Source organism: Neophocaena asiaeorientalis, unplaced genomic scaffold (assembly GCF_003031525.2).
Source record: "Neophocaena asiaeorientalis asiaeorientalis breed wild unplaced genomic scaffold, Neophocaena_asiaeorientalis_V1.1 scaffold450, whole genome shotgun sequence".
In the NCBI taxonomy this organism is placed as follows: Eukaryota; Metazoa; Chordata; class Mammalia; order Artiodactyla; family Phocoenidae; genus Neophocaena; species Neophocaena asiaeorientalis.
This window is the reverse complement of record NW_020175674.1, coordinates 3,161,992-3,188,504: the sequence shown is the minus strand read 5'-3', so window position 1 is coordinate 3,188,504 and position 26,513 is coordinate 3,161,992. Positions and strand designations below refer to the sequence as shown.

General features: G+C 37.5%; 1 protein-coding gene across 1 annotated transcript in view; it reads left to right on the top strand.

Annotated features, from left to right (window-relative positions):
* The window catches only part of RIMS1 (regulating synaptic membrane exocytosis 1), a 395,670-nt gene that overhangs the window by 267,447 nt on the left and 101,710 nt on the right, over positions 1 to 26,513 (top strand). Inside the window, 3 exon segments of the mRNA XM_024731859.1 lie at positions 5,838 to 5,909; positions 12,060 to 12,242; positions 13,305 to 13,417. Of these exon segments, the coding sequence (XP_024587627.1) occupies positions 5,838 to 5,909; positions 12,060 to 12,242; positions 13,305 to 13,417 (368 nt within the window).

Genomic DNA, 26,513 nt, shown 5'->3' with positions numbered 1-26,513 from the left:
GAAAATATTTATGAGATAAAGAAATGACCCACTTTTTCACTTCCAGAATTCATGATACTTGCCATGTAGATGCAGAGTTAATGTAGAACCACCTATAAATTCAGAGCATCACTAACCATTTTTGTTTGCTTTATAACATCCTTTATCATCTGTGCTTTTCAAAGATGTCCTTTTTTTTAAATGAATGAAATGTACCCATGTACTGAAATACTTAGTGAGTCTGTTTAATGGCTATAGTCATATACATAAATATCAATAATAAACAAAAGGGTGAATATATCTTAATGGTATGCATCCATCTTCACCGTATGTGAGCATTTCTTGTTTAGGTAGATTCTGTTTAAATTTAATTTTTTCCTTCCCAAAATTATGAGGAAACAAGATGATGGAGATTTGCATTTCACATGAAGCCATCTGGATAGGCAACCAAAATATAGACAGAAATATTCTTATGATATCAGTGTTAATTATAATTAAAACATTATGTGGTAGAATTTATTACATTTTCCCCAAAGCAGACTATATTTTCATCTTATTAGCCTGTTAATTTTCCACTTTAATAGAGTTGTAGTATCTTTTTTTTTTTTTTTTTGCTGTACGCGGGCCTCTCACTGTTGTGGCCTCTCCCGCTTCGGAGCACAGGCTCCGGACGCGCAGGCCCATTGGCCATGGCTCACGGGCCCAGCCGCTCCGCGGCATATGGGATCCTCCCGGACCGGGTCTCGAACCCGCGTCTCCTGCATTGGCAGGCGGACTCCCAACCACTGCGCCACCAGGGAAGCCCGAGTTGTAGTATCTTCAGAAAAGTTTTATTTATCAGTGTCTTCAGGGAGTTGCTCTAACTGAATGTAGTTATAGATGAGGAAAGGAAAGTGGCCCAGAAACAGATTTTCACAATTGCCTTTCTCTTCATTAGTACATTTTATGAATCTTCACCCTTAATCTAATAGAGAAGAATAATTAAAAATGGAACTTCCAGAAAATTAGACTTAATTAGGAATGCCCTCACTTTTTGATTATTACCCTTGCTTCCATTTAATAATGCAATAATTATTGTTACACCTTACATTTGAATATACCTTTATAGCTTTTAAGGACCTTAATTTGTGCCCTGTGAACTGGGAGGCATCAGGCCAAAATCATACAACCCTAAGTTGCGAAGTAAAAAAAAAAAAAAAAAAAAAACACAGGATCTCTGATTCTTGCACATCTACGCCAAAGAAACATTCTTTACATGTAATAGAATAATGATAAAAAATTTTGATTCAATAGAACACGTTAAAACCCCAAATAACTAAGACATGATGGAGACACTGTCACTGTTTTGTTTGCTTTTGTCTAAGGATCCCTCCAGCGAACATCGTCATTCAAAGTCACTCGATGGCAGAGGGGGCGGGAACCTAGGGCCATGGGCCACGACGGTGCCTTACCAACTGACTCAGACCCATATTCCCTTGGACAAGTCACTTAACCTTCCTGGAACTTATTTTCGTCCTCTGTAGATTTAGGTGGTTGTAGATGGACTAGCTGAATTCTGATGGCCCTCAAGACGCTAAAACTGAGTCCATGCTACCTGGTTGCATCACGATGAACATGTGTTGGGCCAGTAATGATGACTGACTCCTCATTATGCATAAGGCGGTAACCAGAGGGCGTTTCTTATGTATGGTGTCTTAGGTTTTACCAAAGACCAGGAAACAATGCCAAGTTTTATGTCTAAATTTATTTGATTTGATGTAAGCTGAACTGTATAACCCTGATTAGGTTTTTACTTGGCGTAACCTTTTAGATTCTCAAATTCCAGTAGAATACTCAAAATATTACTTTTTTAACCACCTAGCCAACATATATTTATTGAGAAGCTACTATGTCCTGGGTGTTGATGTTACAGTAATAACCCAAACACAATTCCTGCCCATGAGGAACTTAGGAAAGGATAGTGTAAGGGAGAAGGTAGTTCCTTTCACTGTGATCCATTTTATGATCACATGATCAATAGTTTCAGGGAAATAGTACAAGAATATAAATTGATGGTTTTAACCTCTCCTGTTTACGTATCATGAGACCCTATTCCAAGACAGAGCTGTGTTTAAACATACAATATATTCATAGTTATAACTTAGGATTTGGGGTAGAAAAGACAGTAGGATTTTCTATTTTCTTCTCTATTCTTGCTTTACACTGAATTATTACAATCCAGTGAATGTCGTTTTAACTCAACTTGAGGATTCTTTTAAGTGGTTAGAAGAATTATAAAGACATGCCCTCTGTAGAAAACTTTAGAAGAATCTTCAGTAAAGTACGTTTCTGTGGCATTTGAAGAGGAAAAAAAAGGGCATCCATGAGTTAAACACTAAAACAAGGACAAAAGTTAGATGCATGAACCTCTGCGTGAATATTTGTCATCCAGTTATGGGACGTTGAGTTTGATACTCTTACACATGAATAAGAGTCTTTATCTTCAAGAAACAAGTATATATTATTATCATTTTAAATAATACTTTTATAGCATTGATCTCTTCCTATTTTAAGTAATGCTAAAAGCGCTACAGATCCTTGTTCTATGTAATACTGCAAAAAACTACAAATACTACCATACCAATACTGAGTAATACTGAAATATTTAGAGTTAGCAAATCTATAAGGTGATAGTGTTATTATTGTCATTTTGCAGGTGGAAAAAAACTGAGGCCCAGAGAGGCTAAGTAACTTGACTAAAATCATCCAGCTGGTCAGAAACAGAGTAGGGATCAAACCCAGTTTGGCTCTAGAGTCCGTGCTTTTAGCTACTCTGATCCAGTGTCATTTATGCCACAGATGCAACGCGTTCATGGACGTTGAGATCATAGACTCTTAGTTTGACATGTAAGAACCACGTGAGTGAGAGCAAATGACTTAACCCCTCTAAGCCTCAATCTCTTTATTCTCATAAAGGCTGAAAGCTTAGTACCTCCTTGTTGGATTGGTGAGCTTAGATGAGATAATGCAGCAAGTTCTTAGTAAATATTAGACACTGTTAGTATCATCATGGTTGTCATTATCACCATCACCAGGTACTGTGATGCTCAGCCTTGCATCTAAACCCATTAAGTTTAGGGATGAGAAGCGCAAGAGATGAAAGTTTTATAGAAGAAATAAGATCTCACTTGGGTCTAGACAGACTCATAGAAATTACTAGGGATAGGAGAAAAGCAGAGAAGTTCTAAAAGATTCTTGTCACCTTTCTGCTACAGGAAGGTAGAAAGTTGGTACAAAGGCCTGCAGGTGCTTCTCGTGCCAACCCTCCACCCACGAACCCTTCTCTCTCAACACTTTCCCTCCTGGTCCACTTACTGTCGCCTGAACTTTCCAGAGCATCTCCCTTCAAACTGCAATCCACACCTGTCCCCAGGCACCATCCATCCCCACATCTCTGAACCCCCTTGCCCTGGTTGACTGTTCATCGTTGCTGTTGTTAGCACTGATCCCCTTCTGACATGTTATACAATTTACTTGTTTGAGGGTTTTTCTGTTTCTGTTTCTGTCTTTGCTTATGGGTTGTCTTCTACCACTAGAACACGAATTGCTTAAAGGCAGAAATTTTGTCTGCTTTGTTCACAGACATATTCCAAGCAGCTAGAGCAGTGCCTGACATATATACACACGCAACAGCTATTTGTCAGCGAGTGAGTGAGTGGGTGAAAACCCTTCGTGACCGTGAGCTTCATGAGTTGACCTTAAACTCTGGGTTCTCACTTGACTCTCAGTCTTCTGAGAGGGGACGAGGGACTCTGGCTCTCCCGGTCCCTGGGCACTCCTGGGGCCAAGCATATATTTCCCCAGATGATATAGGACGTTTAATTTCGAGCTCAGGCCCCGGGGTCTGCAGACTTTCTTCCTCTGCCTCTGCCATCACCCCGCCGCGAGCACCTGCTCTGCACCTGCTCGCTTCCCTTTGCTTCAGGAGCAGCTTCTCTTCCCCACGAGCTCCACGTTGAGTGCAGGCAAGTGCTCAGGACCTCTCTGCTCCCCTGCATCCTGCGGTCCCCTCTCCCGACCACACGATCATCAAGGTAGCTAAAAGCTACCCCCTAGTGTCGGAGGAGCACCTCCATGCCCCAGCCTGTGCCTGGCGTTGTGGTCTCTTCCCTCTGTGAACAAGGGTGCACCCAGCGGGCAGGCGTCAGAGTCAATCCCTGCACCCTCTTTGCTGGACAGTGTGTGACAGAAGCAGTTCAGGAGCCGGACTTAGCTTCTAGCCGCGGCTCTGCCACCGGCCATGTGGCCTGTCCCGAGCCTGTCTCCTCATCTGTGAGGTGAACCCCTTCCCGAAGGATCATCGTGACAATAAATAAGGCGGTGCCTCCTTCAGTCCTGGCCCAGAGTCTATTCCTGGGGAATAGACTGATTTCCAACTAGTCAAGGGACGTGGTAAGGAGAGATGCCCCTCCTCTGTCACATCCCTTTTGCCACCTCGGAAGCGAGATGTCAGAGTCATGAAAGTCTCAAGGATACACAGCTGGAACCCGAATTCTAAACCCAGATTCTGAGTTTGAGGGCAAACTCATGTGAGCCAAGCAAGTGGCAGCAGGGAGAGAGGAGGGGTGGGGCGAGCATCCCCAGAAGCGCACACCCCCTATGACGCGGACCTGGCACTTTGATGTGCATCCCTGTGCCTGGACCTATGCTGGATTTCAGAGCATCTGGCCTTAATAAGTTAAAGGAGTAGAGACAAGAGACTAGATCTTGAAGTTTCTCATCACAAGAAAAGAAAATTTCTAGCTAGTGATGGTGGGTGTTGACTAGGCTTATTGCAGTGGTCATTTTGTCATATTCACAAATATTGAATAATTATGTCATACACCTGAAACTAGTACGATGTTACACGTTAATAATATCTCCAAAAAAGACAGTTTTCTCCTTAACATTGTTGGAAGGAAGGGATAGCAGGAAATAAAAGTAAGGATAAATTGTAGACAATCAATTATCAAGATAAACTATAATGTTTTTTATGGTTTCTCTGTTTTGTTTTAAAGAAGTGAGTTTCTTGACCACAATATTTTGTTTTTCCTTCAAATGTATTGTAGTCCAGACACATTTTAGGTTGAATAGGCATATGTAAGCTGCCTTGGGGAAATAAACTCTATGTATAAGCATTATTTCTATAGGAAAATGCATTTCGGGTTTCAAATGTTCGATGTACATACCTACTTTTAGAACAGAGAGTAAATCAGGAACTTTATTAGTTCTTTGACTTGTGACGTATGATTAGGTTTTTTAAATGCTACATGATTGCAAAAGTATCTTTATGACAATTTTTAAAGTCATTTGAATAGTTGATTTTTAAATACTTTTATTTATGTCAAACACGTTTCCCTAGAGCATTTTTCTTCTCTTTTCTTCATAATTTTGGGGGAGAAAAAAAACAAAAGAGAACATCTTTGTAGCCCCAAGTTTCAACCTGTCAGAGTGGAGGGCACTTCCCCCGTGTGTGGTCTTTCAGCACCTAAACCACAACTGTCATCACGTTTATCATCACTGCGTTTCACCGTTGAGTTTGTTTCTTCCTCAGGAAGGCACAGTTGCCAGCAGGAACCCCCATGACATCAAGGCTGTAGACTTAACGCATCTACACTGATGGGGTGTCAGCTTCTGTGTCTCCTGTTGGGAAACTTGTGTCTTCCACACAGTACCAGTTCTGGTTTTTATTTTCATTTTATTTTAAAAAGTACGGGCTGACAAAACCATTTAGGTAAAATAGTTGCCATTTTTCATGTCTATTGCTTTTATCATTGTATGAGATGACCGTAGCTTGATTCATCATATATTTTGTATTTCTTTAACATTTCATTCCACAGGCACTCCAGAAAGTCTGAAAGATCTAGCACCCAAAAACAGACTAGGAAAGGCACTGCCTCTGATGCAGAAAGGTAGGCTTGGTGTTGTGCTGTGCGGTATCTTCTGTTTCACTAAGATGTTCTGGGGCGCCTTCTCTATCATTTGACATGTGCTTAAACACAGTTGTGATGCTTAAAGACATTCGTGTAAAGAAGTCTCCTATATGGGAATAGCCTCATTCAAAAAATGAGATGGGTAATTTGAAGGTAGCCCTTAAGTCTTAGGGCTTAAGAAACATCTCATGCATTTCTCTTAGTGATCATTCCGATTACTAAAGAGGATTAAATCCAGTGCATTCCTATATACATATTAAGACATCAGTATTTAGTTTCTGAAATCATTGAACTGTTACCAATGAATGTATTACCTGAAATATGCAAATATTTTGAGCGTCTGTTATTTATCTGAATGACGCCAACTTCTTAAATATCTCCTCTACGAATGGATAATCTAAGAGTCTACTTGTAATTACAACCTAAGATATTTGCTGAGTTAATATAGAAATTAAGGGATTACTGATCTTTTGTTTGCAATTCATTCATTGCCACAAATTTTTAAAATACTTTTAGGTACAAGATACTGACAGATTTTTTACGTAGCTGTAAAAAACAAAACAAAACAAAACAAACACCAAAAAATCCAATTAACGTATATCCACTCATCCAACCAGTATTGAGAGCATGCAGGGTGATATAGTTGTAAGTGAATGCGTTCCTTCGAGTGTCTCTGCTGCCGTAGAGGTGTGTACAACGTACAGTGAGAACACAGGGAAAAGAGGTGGCTGCAATGAGATTAGGAAATAGGTCACAAACAGGTGGCACTTGAGCTAATCCAGGTGTATGAAAGTACATGTGAAGAGCAGCGTGTTCTGTGAGGAGGGAACAGTATTAGAGAACACTGAGCCTTGACATATCCTCTTGAGTTTGGGGAAACCATACCCATTTGGGGAGGGAAAATAGGATTCCTATCAGGAGTTGGGAGAGAGGGCTGAAAACAAAACGGGAGAAATCCTTAGAGATTGTTATAAATGACTTCGTGCGCCATGGTGTAGAATTTCAACTTCTACCTTATTCATCCATGAGCCACGGACAGGCTTTAAACGTGAGAAGTAGATGATTAGTTTTGAGTTCCAGAATTATAGATCACTTTAACAACACTTTGGAAGGTGAATTGAAGAACCCAGGTGTAGATGCAAGACACCAGCTAGGCTGTTACAATAGGCTTGGTTGAGAGGGAGTCTGTACGCTTCAGTGATCCATGCAGTTAACGAATATGTACACCACTATGTGTTAATTTCACGGAATAAAATAGAGAGCAGCGAAAAGGGGGCCTTCCCAGAAGACATTACCTCTGAGATGAAGTTAGAAAACTGAGTCGGTATTAGTCACATCAAGGATTGTGTGTGAAGAGGAGACGGATTGGTTCCTGGCTAATGGTCTGTGGAGATATCGACTATTTAGGGAACTTAACTTACAATGGAACAAGAATCCTGGGAACCAGAAAAAGTGTTGAGTAGAAATTCAGTTTTACAAGAGTTGGATGGTTGGATAGATAGATAGATAGACAGATACATCCAGCCAGCCATCCATACATTGATGGATGGACAGGTAAATACAGGTAAAGGAAAAGAGAGAGAGAGAAACAGATAGATAGATGGACAGCCAGACAGATAGATAGATACATCCATCCATCCATACATACATACATAGATGGATGGACAGATAGATACAGATAGAAGAAAAGAGAGAGAGACAGATAGATGGACAGACAGAAAGATAGATGGATAGATAGATAAATATTGATGCATACATGGACAGAGAAATAGATAGATAGATAGATAGACTGATGGACAGATAGATAGACAAGAAGAAAGTAATGAAACAATACTGATTATGTCACTGTATATATATTCTTTACTCTCAGCCCAGCTAATAGCAGTCTCTTTACCAGCATGTACATGATTTTAAATCTTCAGCCATCATTCACAGCCCCCCGAGCCACGTGCACACGCAATTCCAATTATTTTGACAAGACTGAAATTTTTCCTCAAAGTTTCATGTTCTTTATATTCCATTCTTTCATTCATTTAACAATTACTAGTTGAGTGACTACTGTGTGCAGTTCTACAGTTTCAGTGAACAATTATTATTACAATAAGATACTGCTCTACAAAACGTTAGGTGATTCTAGAGTCCACTGCCCATGGCTATCTGAGCATCTGCCGTACAACACTGAACACGTCTGTAAGCACAAATCTTCCCTCCAGTAGGAACAGCAGGGATTCAGCCGACTCCTAGTGCCAAATGTTTGCTTAAGGACCCTATTCGTATTCCTCTTACCGTTACTTACTTTGCTGTAGGTTTGATATAGAAAACTCAAAGCTTTCAGGTATGCGGATTTGTTTGATTATAATCAAAGCTCTTTGTTGATTTTTATTAGAGTGTAAATCACATGCCTGGCGTTTGAGTGAATTGTTGAATAGCTGGTTACAAAAGAAGAATTGGCCTAGGTTTACATTAGCTCTCACTTCTTTAGAAGATACCTTGAGTTGACCTGTAGCTACAGATGAATTGAGACCAGAGTATGAATGCTCAGATGCTGATCCTTGGCCTTCGGGAGTTGACTGCTTCCCCAGAGGAGCCCCAGCACACAGACACACCTTGGCCTCTGGCAGAATTTGCTGTGATGATCATACTTTTTGAGGGTCCTCGGTTTGGCCTCAAAATTTTTGACCTTTTGAGAAACAGACTTGTAAGAAAATATTTTGAAAGATATGGTAACCAGTTCTAGATAGAAGAAAGGCAGAACCTACTTCTGACTTTGGTGCGTCACCATTGCAATAGAGCTTCAGACCCTCTGAAGAAGCTCCTTAGTAAATAAAAGTGTAACTTTTCACCCTCCTGTGAGTTGAGCTTTGTGGATTGCTGGAACCACTGCACGTCCTGTTCTGGGGTCTTTTCTTCTTGTGGAACTTGCTCTCTGCATCCTAACTGGGGGGTGTGGGGTAACAACTGGTATTTAGAATTGCTTGCCTATGCATTTTATGTTGTGCTGACACTCTGGAAAAAAGTCCGTGTAAGCCTGAAATGGCCATGACGGGAGGAACCATGGTGACCTTAAATACCACATGCATGTCTATCCTTTAACAAGTAATTAAAAAAAAAAAAAAAGAACTCTAATTTTAAGCCACAATAGAAGCAATTCACTGCATGTCTGCATGCAGCAACAGAAATGTCTAACAACCTAAGGTTTTGGTGGGAAATGTGTTTTACTTAAGTTCAAGTCACAACACCTAAGACTTTAGGTGAAGAGAGAAGGCGTAGGTTGAACTCAGCGGTAAATATTTAGCAATGGGTTTGGAGATGGTGAACTGGAGTCATAGGTTGGAATTCATACTTTGCTCTAGAACCCTCATTATTTTTGTTTCAAAAATATATTATGTATTCACATAAAAAGCAGAGTAGATATTCAATTAAATACCATTTTCCGTATATTTTGTTCCTATAAACTCTCAAAAAACGATTCTATTAAATCTTGTCAAGCACTTTGACACCTGCACATATATTTAGTTTTACAAGATTAGCAATACATCCAGGGATGTGAAATTACCGTGTTTCATCTCATGATATAGAAACCAATCCTGTCTCAAAGGCAGAAACGGGAGCAGTGTTGGAGCTTCACAGACCTGCGTGGGTCCCGCCTTTATCACGTTAGCTCTTTGCCCATTTGCAAGTCACTCTGTGACCCCCAGTTTTTTCCATTTATAAAATAGGAACAATAGCACTTCTTAGAGCTGTTGTGAGAATGCAAAACAGAAAAGGACACGTGTGTAGGTATGTGGTATGCATGCATGCACACACACGTCTAGACACGCACATACACACTAGTGGCTGGCATGTGTAGACAGCGCCATGTGGATGCCCAGTGAGAATAGCTGTTACCGTCATTCTCCTTCTCTCTCACTCACTCCCCGCTCCACTCCTTAATGTGCTGGTTTTTGATCTCTTTCCCTCCGACACCCTTACATCCTTAGCACATAACATTTCATCGAAAAGCCTGGATTCTCTCACGTTTCACTCCTGAACCTCAGCATTTCTTGAATAACCCTCCTTTCCTCTTGTCTGAAACAAACTCTACTTGTTTCCACCTTCTCTTTCTCCAAAGCCTTGCTCGTCTCTCTCCAGCCTCTGCATTTTCACTTTCTTCCGTTTCCCCTCCTGTGATCCAGCCCTGCTGCCACCTTCCTTGGCTTTCCTCAGACAGAGTGGTTTCTTTGTCCCCCCTTGGGTCCACGCTTTCATATTGGTCATCGTTTGGCTGGTGGCAGGAACTGTTTTGTTATTGAGGGACTCTTAGCTTGTGTCAAAGGAGAAACAGCCCTGGGGCAAAATGATTAACCCCTAACAGGATGCACTGTTCTCGGCCCTGCAAGCTCGTGGCTTGGGAAGATCTGTGTAACATTCATCTAGAAAGCCACTTATTTGCCTTTCAAATTGCTTTTTATATTTGTTCCATTTAGTTTGGGGCCGCATAAGGCCCTCCTAAATTATTCACATTTCAAGTTGCAATTAAGAAGTCCTTTTAGTGCTTATGAATTGCATTAAGAAATGAAGCAAGATTTTAGTGACATTGCAAGATCCATGAATTTTCTCAGGACTAGGGTAAAAACTGTACTATCCAACTTTCAAAGCAAGTATTTTGAAGTGTATTTTGTAGAAGGAGTGCTGAAGTTTATTCTCATGATAATGGCTTTTAAAGAGTAATAGATAGAAACTCATTATTTATCGTTGGAAAGGACTTGATCACACCTTGGTCCTTCCCACATAAATTAATTCTGTAGAGTTGAGTTCATGTGAGAAGGCAATCCAGATGGAATGAACAGTTTTAATATGTGTTGTCAGTCCTTTCTTCTATTAATTTTGAAATCGAAGTGACCGTCCAGGTTTCGGGATCTGCCTTAGGGGCTGATAAAGCATTAATCCAGAGCTCGATAAAATAAAATGCACGTTAAAGACCTAAGCTGTACCTTTTTATGCTCTAAAATATGACATTTTCCCATTTTATTGTTTGGAAATAGAGGAGATATCCTGAATCAAAATAATTATACCTGTGAAAATCGTTCTACTTGAGAAAAATTGTCAATCTGTAAACAAGTTGAATAAATCACTCAATAATTAATGTACTTCCTGTGATCAGTATGGATTCTTGACTCTCACACACTTTAAATTACTTAATCGAATTTTATAGCATTGTTTTCAAAACGATGAAGTGTTATTTCTTGGCTTCTGTCACTATGAAAAGTAATACAGATTAGGTATTTTAAATGTGCATTTTATTTAAAATACGTACTGAAAATGATGAAAAAAGCAAAAACGTGTCTGCTTTAAACAAGCATATATATATATACATACATATATATAGTCACATATAAAAATCAGTTTTTAATTATTGGTCCTTAATTCGGAAATTGGCTTCATAATAATTTTGAACACTATATTAAGATAGCTGTTGATGTATGGACAAATATCTTTTCAGCTACTTTTATACATCAGAGGACATATTTTTATCCATATATCAGCCATCTGCATTTAGTCAGTTCAAAAATGAAGCATTCCCCATCTTACTTCATCATTTTAATTTGTTGGTCTACTTAAATCAACCTTAGAAGACAGCTTCCCTTTGCTCCCTATTTGGTATGGACTTCCCTGTTGCAGAGATAAATTATGAACATTGTAAAAGTACACACAGAACTCACCAGTGCATTGCTTCTTCTGGAAGGCAAGTGCTTGAAGTGTCCCTGAGTTCACTGTCCTGACTGTGTTCACTCATTCAAATCCAGATCTCTCTACTGAGCTCTTGTTCTCTGTGCTGCTGTGTTCTAGGCACCAGAGATACAGCTCAGTAAGAAACAAGAGACAGAAGTCTTTGCCCCTGTGGGACTTGAGAGGCTTGTTACACTGGAGGAGTCCAGACAGGCCCGCTCAGAACCACCAGGCGTGCACGTTCGCGATAATGCATCAGTTTGATGTGAGGTCCATTTCAGTAACTGTGTGATGGGTTTGCTCCTGGGTTTTAAAATCACTGTCTTGTAAGAGTAACCAGGTTTTCCTTGGACAGATGTGCTGGTATCAAAGTGGATGTGGCCTGCTGACTGAAGATCTTTTCTGACCCTAATGTTTTAGGGTTCTCCCACCATGTCTTTCTAGAAGGGGATACGCAGCCCCGAGAGCGACTGATCAGCTAGTGCTTAGGGGAAAACATCCCGCTCGCTCCCGCTCGAGTGAGCACCCTAGTGTCAGAACACTGTGTTCTATGCACCACCTTGCCCCCGGAGGGTCGGCACCACCTTCTCCGCTCCTGACAAGGTCGCTGTTCCGTGTCTGCCTCTGGGTCTTGGTGTGGTGTTGTACCTTCCTGAGCTCTTGACACTGTCACTCATTATGACACCATAGTTCTTAATCCTTTCTTTGTGACGCTTAACCTCTCCACACCCTCCCTTACCTGCATCTACCTTCACTGTGCTGGTGGTATTCTCTTCTATACTTCCTGCCAACTAGCCATCATCAAAAATTAAATCTGCCTGTGTTATGTCCTTCCATCTGTTTGTGGCATATTCATATATATATATATTTTTTTTTTAATTATGTGAAATTCTGTATAAGAAATTACCTGGAATTAAATGTGTACTTGCTTTAAAAAGTGTAAGAGGAATTAGAAAAAAAAATTGAAAACTTTCATCTTTGTTCAGTAAAAGCTGAGAGTGTTTTAAAGTTCTTCAGTTAAAAAAAAAAGTTTGAATGCCAGCAGATGGAGGTCAGCTTACTTCTGTACAATAGTGATGTATCTTCACGCTTCTTAAATTTGTATTTGTAGTTTTGATCTTTTCACCAGGATAGTTCATAGCATGTGCCTGAGGTTATTTTTATAAATATCTTTTCAGATTTTTCCTATTTAAACGTAAAGTGCAAGGGAATGGTAATTTATAAAAGTCTGCAGCCAGAACTATTCTTATCACTTATATGGATTTAATTGTAGCGATATAGGCAACAGCCTTTCCTAAATCATTTACCCATGTTGTTAAGATTCATAGGCTGTGAGTAGATATACTAGGTCCAGCACTACCAAAAATGGATAACTTAACAGAAAGTCACAACTTCATAGAAAGTTAATGAAAAGAAGTACGTTCCCTTCTGCCCGGTTCAGGAATTCATTCTGCAGAACTCTACGTGGCAGACATTTCCCTGTCTCTTGTAGCCCTTTTTGGTAATATTCCTTTTACACACATCATAAAAAGGACTTGATTTTGCTTCCAAAGGCCCAGGTAGGGGTTTTACGTCTGTTTTAAGAGGAACAGTAGGAAGGAAGAGATCCTTGTCAGGCCCTTTGGGATTTCATCGTTTCGTTTGCCCTGCTTCTTCTCCCCACAGAGTGCACCGGCAGGCCAGCCCGACGCGGTCCCCGCCCGCAGACACAGCCTTTGGCAGCCCTCGGGGCAGGCAGCTCCCACAAGTGCCAGGGAGGAGCGGCAGTGCAGAACAAGGTATCCATAGAGAGAGCACTGACAAAATCTCGGATTTGAGAGCCACCTCTTTTTATACTCCTTCTATTGAAAGAATAGTGTCTTGATGATACGTAGTGTGATAAATCCTAAGAAGTCAAGTGTCTTAGAGTTTTATTCCCGGCGCCAAGTTATAACAGTTCGTGGCCTATGTGCTGTTTTTGCTGAGTGAGTGAATGAATGAATTTTAGATGGTCAATTAAAAGAACAGACTGAGCCCTAGGGATACCTTTTCCAAAGGTGCAAAGGAAGAAAATAAAACTTTAAAAACCTCAGTACCATGTGGTATTTTATGTGTTAAAGGAAGACGTTTTTAACCTTGTTTTAAAAATATTTTTAAATGAGGCAATCGTATTGAAGGCTTTGCTAGTGTTTTTTTTTTTTTAATTTACCTGCAATACCTTGTATTTTTTATAGAAGTTTGATGGTGAAAAACTGACTTAGAACACACATTTGAGTGTTGTTTAACAGTTAACATCACGTAAATTTCCCTTATTTTAAGCATGTACACATTGTGTTTTATCTTCCTAGAAAGAGAGATGTTGGGGGGTGGGCAGGTTGTAGTGGAAATTAAATTCACTAAACCACCTGGCCTAAGAAGATTTAAATACCAGGTTAAAAGGGTCACTGTTTCCTTCATGTGACCCAAGGTGCTATCCCATTTCTCAGTAAGTGAAATGATTTGTTATCGGTAAATGTTATCACATAAATATTACCAGAGATTTGTTAAGCAGTTTAGTGAAATACTGTTTAATTGGGGGTTGTAATATGAATGCAGTGGACTTCTGTTTAAATCATGTATTGAAACTCTTCATCCCTATGAAACAACTGAAAGGTTAACATTTCGCATATTTTTCTCAACAGTGTTGGTTGTTTCTGATGTAAAACTTGTATATTTCCTTCTGTACTGTGGGTGCTGGGTATGTGTTTTACTCACGCAAAGAGCTTTACTGAATGTATCACCGAAGTGTTAGTGGTCTAAGAAGATAAACACATTGTTTCAAACACTGATCAGGCAGGGTTTGTACACAGAGTACTTGGTTATAGAAAAATTAGTGTAGATTTGAGAAGTATCAGTATATTGACACAAAAATGCTGCTACAATAAATTCTGGATTTGTATTATTTTTTAAAATCATATATCCTGTTGATATATCATACTTTAGTATTCAGGGTCATTATAAGGGTATTCATTTACTTAATCAGGAAAATATGAGGCTATGTGAAACTCTGACTTTCTTTTCTGAAATAACAATGAATTCTTTGGAATTCTCAGTTCATGTGTTTAACAGACTTTCTCTTATCTGGGAACATTTTGAGAAGATAATTCGTCATTAATGTTATTAAGACTGTAATTAGCAGTAGCCTAGATGAAATTGTTTTAAAATTTATTTTTTTAAATGTGGTGTTTATTTAACTTATCCATTCATGAACTCCTGTTGCACAACTAAAAGAACTACAGGTTCTAGCGTTCCGCTACAAACTCAGTGTTACTGGCCATAGTGTGCCAAAGATTGATATCCAAAAAGTCATTTGTTTCTAAAATTCTTTGCATTTCCTCCAGTTGCTAAAACACTTCCGGTTCAAAAGTATATAACGGTACTGCATATAACGCTCATATAGTGAGATTACAGTTTTATTATTCTGTAGAAATAAGAATTGCTTCTACAAAGTCAGATGGATTGTATGCTGGACTTTGGTTTTTATAAAAGCTCATGTTCTGTTGTTGATATCAGTCAACATTACTGTTTATGATATTCATATTCACAGTTGTCTTTCAGAGAAATCACCAATTTGTAAAGATTGAATTGAGGTGGGAAGAAAGGAGTGACTGAGGATGAAATTGGTGGAGTTATTTTGATAGTTAATATCACAAGTACATTCCTAAACACTTGCTACTTGAAGTTTATCATCTTAAGAGTCATATAGATACAACCTTTAAAAAATATGACAACAAACATGTATTATTGTAACTATGTATTCTTCTATAATTAAAATGGATCTGGTTTACTGTATGATAATAGTATGTGCTTTGGGGTGTTTGGTAAATGATGATACTGTCCTCCTTCGTCTTATTATGGATCTATTTCAAGCCGAACAGTTTTCATGACATCTTTGTGTGTCCTAGAATATGTTTTTAAAAGTAAACTTCTAATTTGATTCATGGATTAGATGGAATTTAGCTGTTGTCTAATCCATTTGAGATGGATTTCATTGATGTTCTTAGGGCTGTGGAATCATGTCATGTTTTTCTTTCCATATTATATGTTAAAATTTTCTTCTGTCTGCCATGAAGACCGATGCAGAATGCAGTTTATTTGCAATCAGTGAAAGTTCTACCACACTTGACTTCTTACCAGTTTTCTTTTATGTATATTTCTGGTTTTTTTTTTTAATTTTTAACAAAGTGTAATTTTCTTTTTTAAAAAAGATAACTGAGTTGATAAGCAGTTGTTGGTTAGGAGCAAACATTTCAAATGGTTTAGATTCCTGAATAGTGATACAACTTCCTGATGAACTTATAAAATAATTTTATTCATACACAGTTTCTGGTTACAATTATCTACATTATTTTGTTTAGGATCCATAGATTGTTTGCATGCTTCTTGTTTGGTTTTTTTTTCTTGTAATTCAATTTTACTACTCTCTCCTTGTGCGATAAAACAATATATATTATTTTAAAAGCTAACATATAATTTGAAAGGTTACACTTACTTAATTTTTGAAAAAGTATTTTAAAGTTTCTTTTAAAAATTAATAATGCTAGCCTATTTGCTACATGGAATCTGATTATGTTGAAGTATAGTTAGGGAAAAAGAAGAGGTGTGATAACAATGCAGATTTTGAGATAAAGTCACTAAAAAGTAGCCTTAAAATTTAGGTAACTCAAATGGTATGTGATAATTGAGAGCAAAGACTTTCAGGAAATTCCTCTGGGTGTGTTCCAATGTTGTATTACAATGTAGCCCTTAGGTAGAGTGAGACTGAAAGCAACATAATTGGTTGCATAAAAATGTATGGTTTTCTGAAACCAACCAAGTGATTTTTGTGTGTGTGTGCAACCTAGTTGCCTTTTTTAAGAGGATGTATTTAAAGATCATTCATAAACTGTAAACTAACACTTGATGTGCCAGTTATGTTTTATGTGTTCTGTTATTAATTCTGCTACCTAGAACTAATGGCACTCCCCTTCAAAATATCTAGATAGGCCATTATTTCTCAGTAAATGGTACACCAACAAGGAGGCAGAGAAAGGCTTAAGAAATGTCTGAGAAATACAGTGTGCAAAGAACAATTTCACTTTGAGATATTTTAACATAATTACAGTAATTTGAGGAGGAAGAAAGGATTACTTAAATTAAAATATATTTTTTTCCAGGTGGAAAATGTGCCAGAATATTTTCCACAGTGAAGACAAAATGCCTACTATCTAGCAAAAAATTGGAATTTATTTTTTTATTATATGCTTTTTCAAATTATCTGAAATGCTATCATTTTTGAAATGCAAATGTTAGTTATGAATGTTAAATATGCTTTTAAATACATTTACAATAAAAAGTCACAATGGATTAAGGTTAAAATGTCTTAGTAAAGTGAGTGCTGTAATACTTTGCAATTCTTCAAAGGCAAGAAAAAAATAACACAAAATATACTTTTCAAATGCCAAGTATACAATATTAATTCCCCAATGTTTCTGTTTTTATTTAAAATCTTTAAATTGTTGCATTCATTCTTTCTTTGATTGATTTTAGTACCATATTTGAGATTTCCTCATGGTTTCTCACTGCAGTTTACCATGTCACATTATATGTTATGTATTTTTGTTATCCATGCCGTCGTGTTGATTCACATTTCCATGTCTAACTATAAATTTGCTGATTTCTTTCTTTTGTTTCCATCATTATGTGCATTTAATTCATTGAAGAACAAGAAAAATATAACTCATCCACAAAAGGTAAATATTAATGTAACTTTCTTAACAATTTAATATTGTTTCTTTTCTCTCATAGTATGTGAGTTATATAACTGTATTTATTGAAATAATGAGCCAAACTATTTAACAGATAGCTTTTTCCATGCAGTGATTTGGAAGGGCATTTGGTATTAACCGTTTTGTATTGTGAGCAGTTCACATCAAAGAGGAGAAGATTAAAATTAAGAGTATTTTTGCTTCAAAATGTATTTATCCACACTGACAACTAGAAAACGATTCTCTTTGGAAAAGAATAGCATATTTATGATACGTTTTTGTTTATTTGCATTCCCCTGCTCTCATAGATAAAGGGTTTAAGTCTTACCTTCTGTGGTGCAAAGAAATAGAAAATCCTTGGGTTTTCCTTCTAAATAGCAGCAACCTTAGGGCATATTTGGCCCGCTGCAGTCATGCATCTGGGAAGTAGCTGCCGGGTTGCTACTCCTCTTGGCCTCAGGAGGGTTAGAACATCCATCAGTTCTTTCTTCCTGAGGGACACAGGAGGGAAACCGTTCAGCCTGCTGTGTCGGCACCTTGCTGACCTGCCTTGTGGTCCTTTGGATCACATTTGATGTTTGGTCTTTGGACTTGAGTCCCACGTAGATGCAGACCTCCTCCGACCCTATTTGGTGTTACTGTTGGTTTGATAATTAAATATTTGAATAGGAGTTTTCAGCTTAATGAAATAATATTAACAATATTAAAAAGTTATATAATGCTACATAATTTAATAAAAGTATTTACTCAATATTTATAGATTCGAGATTGAATTAATTTGTTGCCCATAGTAACCCTCAGAGTTAGTCCTGAGAGGGCCATCATCCTTATTTTATGAAAGGTGAAACTCAGATTGAGAGACATTAAGAGACTTACCCATTCATACTGGTGACGTGACCTAGACTGTAAGCCCAGGGCTCTTACTTTGGACCTCCTTCCTCTATACTTTAGTGCATCCTATTTTAATAGGCACAAATCCCAAACGTATATCCCTAACTCCGAGTAGATTGAGGTATGTGTTACATCTCTCAGTGTCATAGGTTGAAAATGGGAGATAATATTCAATTACTTATATCAGTTTGAATTTATAAACATATATTTATATTCTGGCACATAATACATATTCTGGCGCATAACACATATTCTGGCAAAGTGTCTGACATGCTAGGCAATAAATAGATATTAATAAAAATAAAACGTTATTCAGTGAGGTCCAGATGCTTTGGTCCCTAGGTTTTACACAGATTTCTGGCTATCTTGCATTTTTTAATTCAGGTATCAGAAACACAGATTTAGGTTAAGTAGTACAAAAATGGCCAATACATTGGTACTTATATTCAGAAGAATTTATTTAGATTTGCAATATAAATTTTAGTTTGCTAAAAGCATTAAATTTTATGTTGCAGATGGGTCATGACCTCATTCATTTAGCCAAAAGGAAGAAAAATGTAATAATTCTTCACCTGGAGAGCTCTTCCTTCTATATTATTACTAGCCAAAAGCTATAATTTGCTAATCAAAACAAAACAAAATTCATGGGTTGTAGAACCTCAGGTGTATGAAGCGTGCCCCTTTACAGCCTCACTACACGGCGCATCAGGTTGTTGCGTTTTAACAAGGTCGCTGTGTCCTGGCTGAGATGTGTCATCACTGTACCAAGTCTGCCTTGGACACAGGGTGTGGATAAGCTTCAACGGGATGCACCCCAGGGCTGAAAACCACCAAAGAGGCGCATCCCCAAATGCCGCCGGGAAGGCAGAGAGCAGCCCAGGATGCTGTACCTTCCCCCTTGGGATTTAAGGGAGCACAGCTTAGCATGAAAAGCTTGGGAAGCCAGGAAAAGACAGAAGCAAATTCAAGAGATTTCTTTAGAGTCAAATTGTAGACTCACCTGCCCCATAGGAAAGAAAACGTTTTGTTTTGCATAGAAACCCTGCTGCTGTGAGCTGATCTTTTCTGGGGTCGCTCATATTGGAGAATTGAGTTATCTTGAGTGTTCCCTGGGTGATGGGGCCTGGCCCAGCCATGCTGAGCTAAAGGCACAGGCCACCGACCCCTAGGGAGAGTTGGTTTTTGATGAATTGAAGACGAACTTGTAAGATGTTCCCAGTTCGTTGAGGCTTACGAGGTTTCACAAGATGCAAGATTTTCAGTGTTAAAACCAGGACAACTCTGGGCGAACTGGGAAGCTTGGTGCCCCTCACTGTAGGGAACCACTATATAATTGTACAGCATGTTTTGCAAAGCACTTCCAGCGAGGTATAAAATACCATGAACATTTTTAATGGTAGATAGAATTTATAGGGCACTTCCTCTATGTCAGTGACTTGACTGAGCGTGTCATGTATTCATCTCATATTTGTACAACAACCTGAGGCATAACTATTCATATCCTCATTTGCCAACTGAGGAAAGCTGAAGCTTAGAGACATGCGAAACCTGGCCCTGTGTCAGTCTTCATTTGGGAAGTGGTAGGGCAGGGAACTGGGCTCGACCCTCACTCCAGAGACCTCGTTCTGAACCACTCTGATAGGCAGCCTCTCCCACATTCGGCATTGACCGAGCACCCACTGTACATCAATACCCGTAATTACAGTAATAACCTGGGCACAGCCTTAAGGAAGGTGTGATGACTCCTTTTATAGAAAGAGGGCACAGGGGTTACGAGGTTGCCCACAGTAGCAAAGCTGCTATAGGACAGAGCTGGACAGTGACCCCACGGCCCGTGTTCTGTCCACTGCCTCATGTCACTGTCACATCTTCCACTCACAGCACCGGGAGGCCTCTTAGGGGCCCTGCCTCCCCCGGTGACCTGATTTGGGGCTGCGCGTCTGAATCTTCCAATCCCTGGCGTGCTCTTCAGGTGAAGCTTGCGCCTTGAGAACAGGAAGCCGGTGTATTTGGACAAAGAGAGCACAAATTTGGGGCTGCAAAGTTAACTGAGGAAATAGAAATGTTCCTAGCAGGTTATTTACCTTTTACCTCCCCCTTTTATGTTGGAAACTAATAGACCCTATCTTTTTAGGATTCACAGACTGTTTTATAGGCATATTTGAAATCATTCATTCTAAAAGTAAGCCAATTTTTCCCTCTCTGCTACATTTCTTGGACAGTTTTAAAGAGCCCATGAATGTAGTTTGGGGGCATCGAAATAATGATATAAGAAGATCAAAACAGAACCAGAAATTAAATGACTTCAAGGTGAGAAAAAATGTTATTATCATAATAAATTTCTAATTTATATGCCTTTAAGATAGTATTTCTTAAGTGCATTAACTTTTTGCCTTTTGGAGGCAATTTGGAATCATAACAAAACACATTATACTGCCTTTTCTACAAATATGGATTCCCTTTATCACAAAAAATGTGTAATTTACACACACAGAGAATGAAAGGCAGAGTTCAAGTGACTAAACGGTTTAAACAGGAATAAAGAGCAAATAGCATCTGTTGCGTTTTGTTTTCCTGTTTTCACTAATAAAATATATAATAATTATTGCAAACAGGCCATTTAAGAGTTATCTCTAGTCAACTGAGTTTTTAAGCTTCTGTTAAACAAATGCTCAAATAAATTACCTATATCTTCTTTTTGAAATGTTGCCAAGAGCAGTTTGAATGTTAAGTCATGCAAAATGTAATTTTTATGGAACTATTAGCATGAACCTTAATTAGGTGTAATTCATATTAAAAAGTAAACATCATTTTAATAATTTTCTGTTACATTATTTATTGTTTAAGTAGTTGCACCCTTAGTAGTATACCATGGTTATGAAACACATTATAGGAAAATATTATGTAACTTGACTTTTGCCAAAATAAGTAAACTAATTTGTATGTATATTCTTTACAGGCAGCATTTTTTTAACTGTGATTAAGTAGAAAAGGATTCCAACTTTATTCACCTTTTTCTTAGATGCATACTGAGTAGGTGCATATGACCCAGGTGATTCATTTGTTGTTATTGTGTATTAAGATTTCAAGTTCCTTAACCTTCTAGGGCTTTGCTTTTCCTGAACACTTACTATGAATATTCATGAATGTTTATTCATAAATGTTTAGAGCTCCATTAGTAAAAGTGTCTAATTGATCCATTTCTCTTTTTGTCACAAACCCATAACTATGGTTGTCATTCTAGCCTTCCCTTTAAACTTTAGGGACGTAGTAAAGCAACCCATGTAAAACAGTTCCAAATTCTTGGTTTTGACCCTTTTTTTCCATTCCGCTGATTCAAATGTGAATATTTATAATAGTAGTAAAGACTTTCAAAACTTCAAAGTATTTAACACTTAAATCAACCAATGGTCAAATTGTCAGATATGCCCCCTTGAGGGAGAACATCGTTGCCCCTTCCTCCCTGGGTCGTGCAGGAGAGGATGCTGAGAAAAGGCTGATATCTAGCCATGAACAGACTCTTTGATTTTTCTCCTCTAAAGCTGTACATTTCCCCTAAATATCGTACATTTTTTTTTGCAAGCTTTAAAATTTGTAAACACTTTTTACAGAAAAGAAGGGAAGAGACATTGAATTTAGAAGTTATGCCACATTGAGCCTTTCAAGATAGATTCTGTTGCCATCAGCATAATTGGAATAATGAAAAATGATGGATAAACGTATTAGAGATACAGGGGATAAACAACACGACCTCTTGGGGAGCGAGTCTGTTATTCCCCGAGAAACCTTAATTCCATGGACTACTCTGCATGCTGAGTGTGTTCTAAGCAGTGCCTCGTAAGGAGGACGGTGCTCTCTTTCAAGACGGAAATACATTTAAAAACTGTTTACTACATCTGTAACTCTATTTCTGCTTTGTAGATAAGTTCATTTGTACCCTTTTTAAGATTCCACATATAAGCGTTATCATGTGACATTTGACTTTCTCTGTCTGACTACTCAGTATGACAATCTCTAGGTCCATCCATGTTGCTGCATGTGGCATTATTTCAGGGAGGGATCAATTAGGAGAGTGGGATTGACATATACAAACTACTATACGTAAGATAACTAACAAAGACCTACTACTGTATAGCACAGGGAACTCTACTCAATACTCTGTAATGGCCTATATAGGAAAATAATCTTAAAAAAAAAGTGGATATACGTATATGTATAACTGATTCACTTTGCTGTACACTTGAAACTAACACAACATTGTAAATACTCCAATAAAAATTCTAAAAAATGAATCAAAACAAAAATTAAAGCAAGAGGTACGAGACTGAAAAAAATCATGTGCCTAAAACCAGAGAGATGTTACAATGTAGATTTAAACAGAAAAATTTTAAAGCCAATTTTTAATGCCTCTGTTCTGTTTAGAAACACCACGAGCAAAAGTTTTGTTTTAAAAAAAGACATTTTGTTCAAAGACATGACATAGGAAAATAATAAACAGAACAAAACATAAAACTCTTTAAAAATAAAAATTTTTAAAAATAAAAAGCTGTTTAACTCTGTGTAACACAAAAGGGCAAGGTAAAATGACAGATTTTCATCTGACTTCCTTATCTGTCCAGTATCTGATTAATATTTTCAGTGTTAGGCTGGGACTTGGCAACTTTGACACTGAAAGTGAGATCTGGGTCTGGAAATCCTGAGCTTTGTTTCAGGTAGTGGAGTGAAAATCAGCTAAAGCAAGAGACAGCCTTGGGGTTTGGGCTGCAGCGAGATTTGAGTGATGATACAGACAAATTACCTATTTCCTCTATGTCAATATTCCATTTCAATTATCTGTACTAAAACACAGGCTGTTTTCTTTAAAAATCCTTAAAGGCAATGTGGTTTTTCACTAAATGTGTTACTTACTTGTTGTGTTTTATGTTTCTCATACTGGATAGATGTTATATTTTATTTTATTGTTTATGTAACTGTAGCATAATCCTTAACATTCAAGGGAATCATGCAGGGGTACAAGGGAAACAGTTTTGCACATTTCTACCCTTGCAAATTGAAATGCATTTTATTCTAGGAAAATGACCCATTTCTGGCATTTCTGTATAGTCAAAATATTTTAAACATTTAATCTTTATTTATACATACTGTATATGTCAGGGGAAAGGAGGTGGTGTGTAAGTATTCTATCAAAGTTGCTTATTATACTCATATGACTCCAAAGATAAGGATGAACATGAAAGGACTACATTATCTTTTAACTGGAAAAAAAAAAGATAGAAAATAACAAAATATAACCAGTAAATTTTTCCCCTTAACTTCCATGGTTTTGGTAAATTGGCAAATAAAAAAAAGTAAAAATGGTGGAAATCAGTTAATTGACTACAAGAGAGTAAGTCATTGTAGTTTTCCATTTTTTGAAAATGTGAAAAAAATATCAATACCCTATTGAAATAATACAGAGTCATAGACTGCAACAGCGGGAAGTTACTCTAAGTTACTTTCTCTTCCCTTTACAAATGAAAACTCCGTAATGGACAGATTTCAGGACTGATCAAGGCCACGGTGATGGATGCTGATGCCGCTAAGGTTGCCATCTCTGCCGAACTTTCCCAGTCCTGAGTTCCGACCATTTTACTCCATTGCTTCCAGATGTATGGAAAATGTTCACACATCTTAACAATTTGTATTCCTCTAAAGTCTAGAAAGCTGTGTGTAGAGACTAGCATTGCAGTCTTGAATTTTCAAATATAAAACCATCTTTCTTTCTCTTCAGGCTGTGTATAGCTTATAATGATTACAGATTCAGTCATCTAAATTTTTTCATCTTTTATTACTTTATAATTTTCACGTTTCCTATTATATTGTTTATTGTATTTGAGTGCCCACTAGTACTGATTTTTGACAATCAAATGCTTCGGAGAAGGGGTTTTATCTGTGCTGTCAGTAACTGAGACATTGCAAGTGCTTCCTCCATCTGTTTAATTCTACCTGACAGCTTTCAGTTGTGTAGTCATTTATCATCGCTCTTTCTGAGACACGCACTGGACCAAGGTCGGGGCTTGACTGTCCAAACTCGCATTGTATCAGTAACAGCAAGGAAGCAGAGGCGTTAAGTTTTCTATCATAAAGTGTGACAGCACTTTGTAGTTAACTAGACGAGCTTAGTTATCCTGTGCAAATGTTACCATGTTTCACCTTTGACACATGAACTAGCTAACCTTGTTAGAAAATAAAATACTCATAATCTTTTTACTTTAATATATTTAATAATATAGAAATTTTCATTATTCCTATTCTCTTTTACACTATTTCACCTGGAACACTTGAAAATACAGGCTTAACAGTATATTACATGGATTATCTTTTTTGCCTATAAACACAAGCATTTGAAATTTCAAATTCCTGTTAATTTCTAGATGCATAGGGAGAAATGTGAAACATTTAAGGGCTTTGAAGAGCAGAGCATATGTATTCATATATATATTTATATATTGTAAATAATTGTATTTATATAATTATAAATCTGTGAATAATATTTAAACCACATTTATGAAAATTTAATGTTTAACATAATTATCAAATTACACAGAATCATAATATTCACAATATTTTAAAGCAAGTCATGAATGTCTGCTAAGTCAAAGGAGTTTCCCAGAAAATCACATTTCTCTTTGGAAAAGGTAGTACTACAGAAAATTTTCAGTGGTGGGTTAAGGAAGATTTATTCATGATTCTTAAGCTTTCTTTTTTTTTTTTTAAAGTCACAGGCCTCTTTAATAATCTTATGAAAGGGATAGATCTAGAAAAATGCATACAGACACAAACACAATATTTGCAAATGACTTCAGCTACTTCAGTTTCACCAAAGATCATCTATGATACTAGAATTCATAGCAAAACATGGGGCATGAAAAGAGAAGTAATTATTTTAATGTCTTTATTTTTAATAATACCTAAGACTTTCCATTAGAAAACTCTAATAAATTACTTTTTAAATTGTATTTACTTTTCTCACCTTGCATGCTGCAATCAGTTATTCTCGTTGAGTTTAGAAGACAAGAAATTATTTCATAAGTATTGTTTTAGCTTAACCTCTAAAAAAAGTTCTAGTTTTATACTTTCTTACTTGTAATGTTGAGCTGATATTTGATATATGTACATTCATTGGATAAAAATACCAGAGTTTAAAAATAACAGTGGATATAGAGTAAAGTTGATCTAAAGAAAACAGATTAAGTTCAATACATATCTTTTAGGTAAATTAATATTTGCTTTTTAAAAAGCACAATTTATTCAATGTCAGACACATCAGTCAGCTTGTAGAAAGCACAGTGAAAAATTCCAGCTCTTAAAAAAAAGCTTCTGTATAAAATTACAATGTTAATTACACCCTAGGGGCTAGGAGAAATGAATTATGTTACTATCACTCTATGGGCAATTATAACTGAAATAGCTGTACTATATGTAAGCTATATTTTCATTAAAAGACTAAGTGAAATTACATGATAATTATATTTGTCATAGAAAATGAGAGGGGTTAGTTCATTCTCTAGTATGTAGCAGTGTTTGAAATTTAAAAAAAAAAACAAAACCCAGAAGTCCCCGAATTTAAAATCTTTTTAAAAAGGAATAGTGACTGGCACTTTAATGGTTTTGTTGATTTCCAATGCTAGCGGTATTCAGAATGCTCCTAAAATGTGAGTTTAATGCTAGGATTTGTGGAAGAATTAGAAAATATTTTATTTCATGTTTTAATTTTGCTATTGGTATTAAAATTGTTAATATAGAAATTTTAGGGCTTCCCTGGTGGCGCAGTGGTTGAGAGTCCGCCTGCCGATGCAGGGGACACGGGTTCGTGCCCTTTGTTGATTTCCAATGCTAGCGGTATTCAGAATGCTCCTAAAATGTGAGTTTAATGCTAGGATTTGTGGAAGAATTAGAAAATATTTTATTTCATGTTTTAATTTTGCTATTGGTATTAAAATTGTTAATATAGAAATTTTAGGGCTTCCCTGGTGGCGCAGTGGTTGAGAGTCCGCCTGCCGATGCAGGGGACACGGGTTCGTGCCCCGGTCCAGGTAGATCCCACATGCCGCGGAGCGGCTGGGCCCGTGAGCCACGGCCGCTGAGCCTGCGCATCCGTAGCCTGTGCTCCGCAACGGGAGAGGCCACAACAGTAAGAGGCCCGTGTACCGCAAAAAAAAAAAAAAAAAAAAAAAAA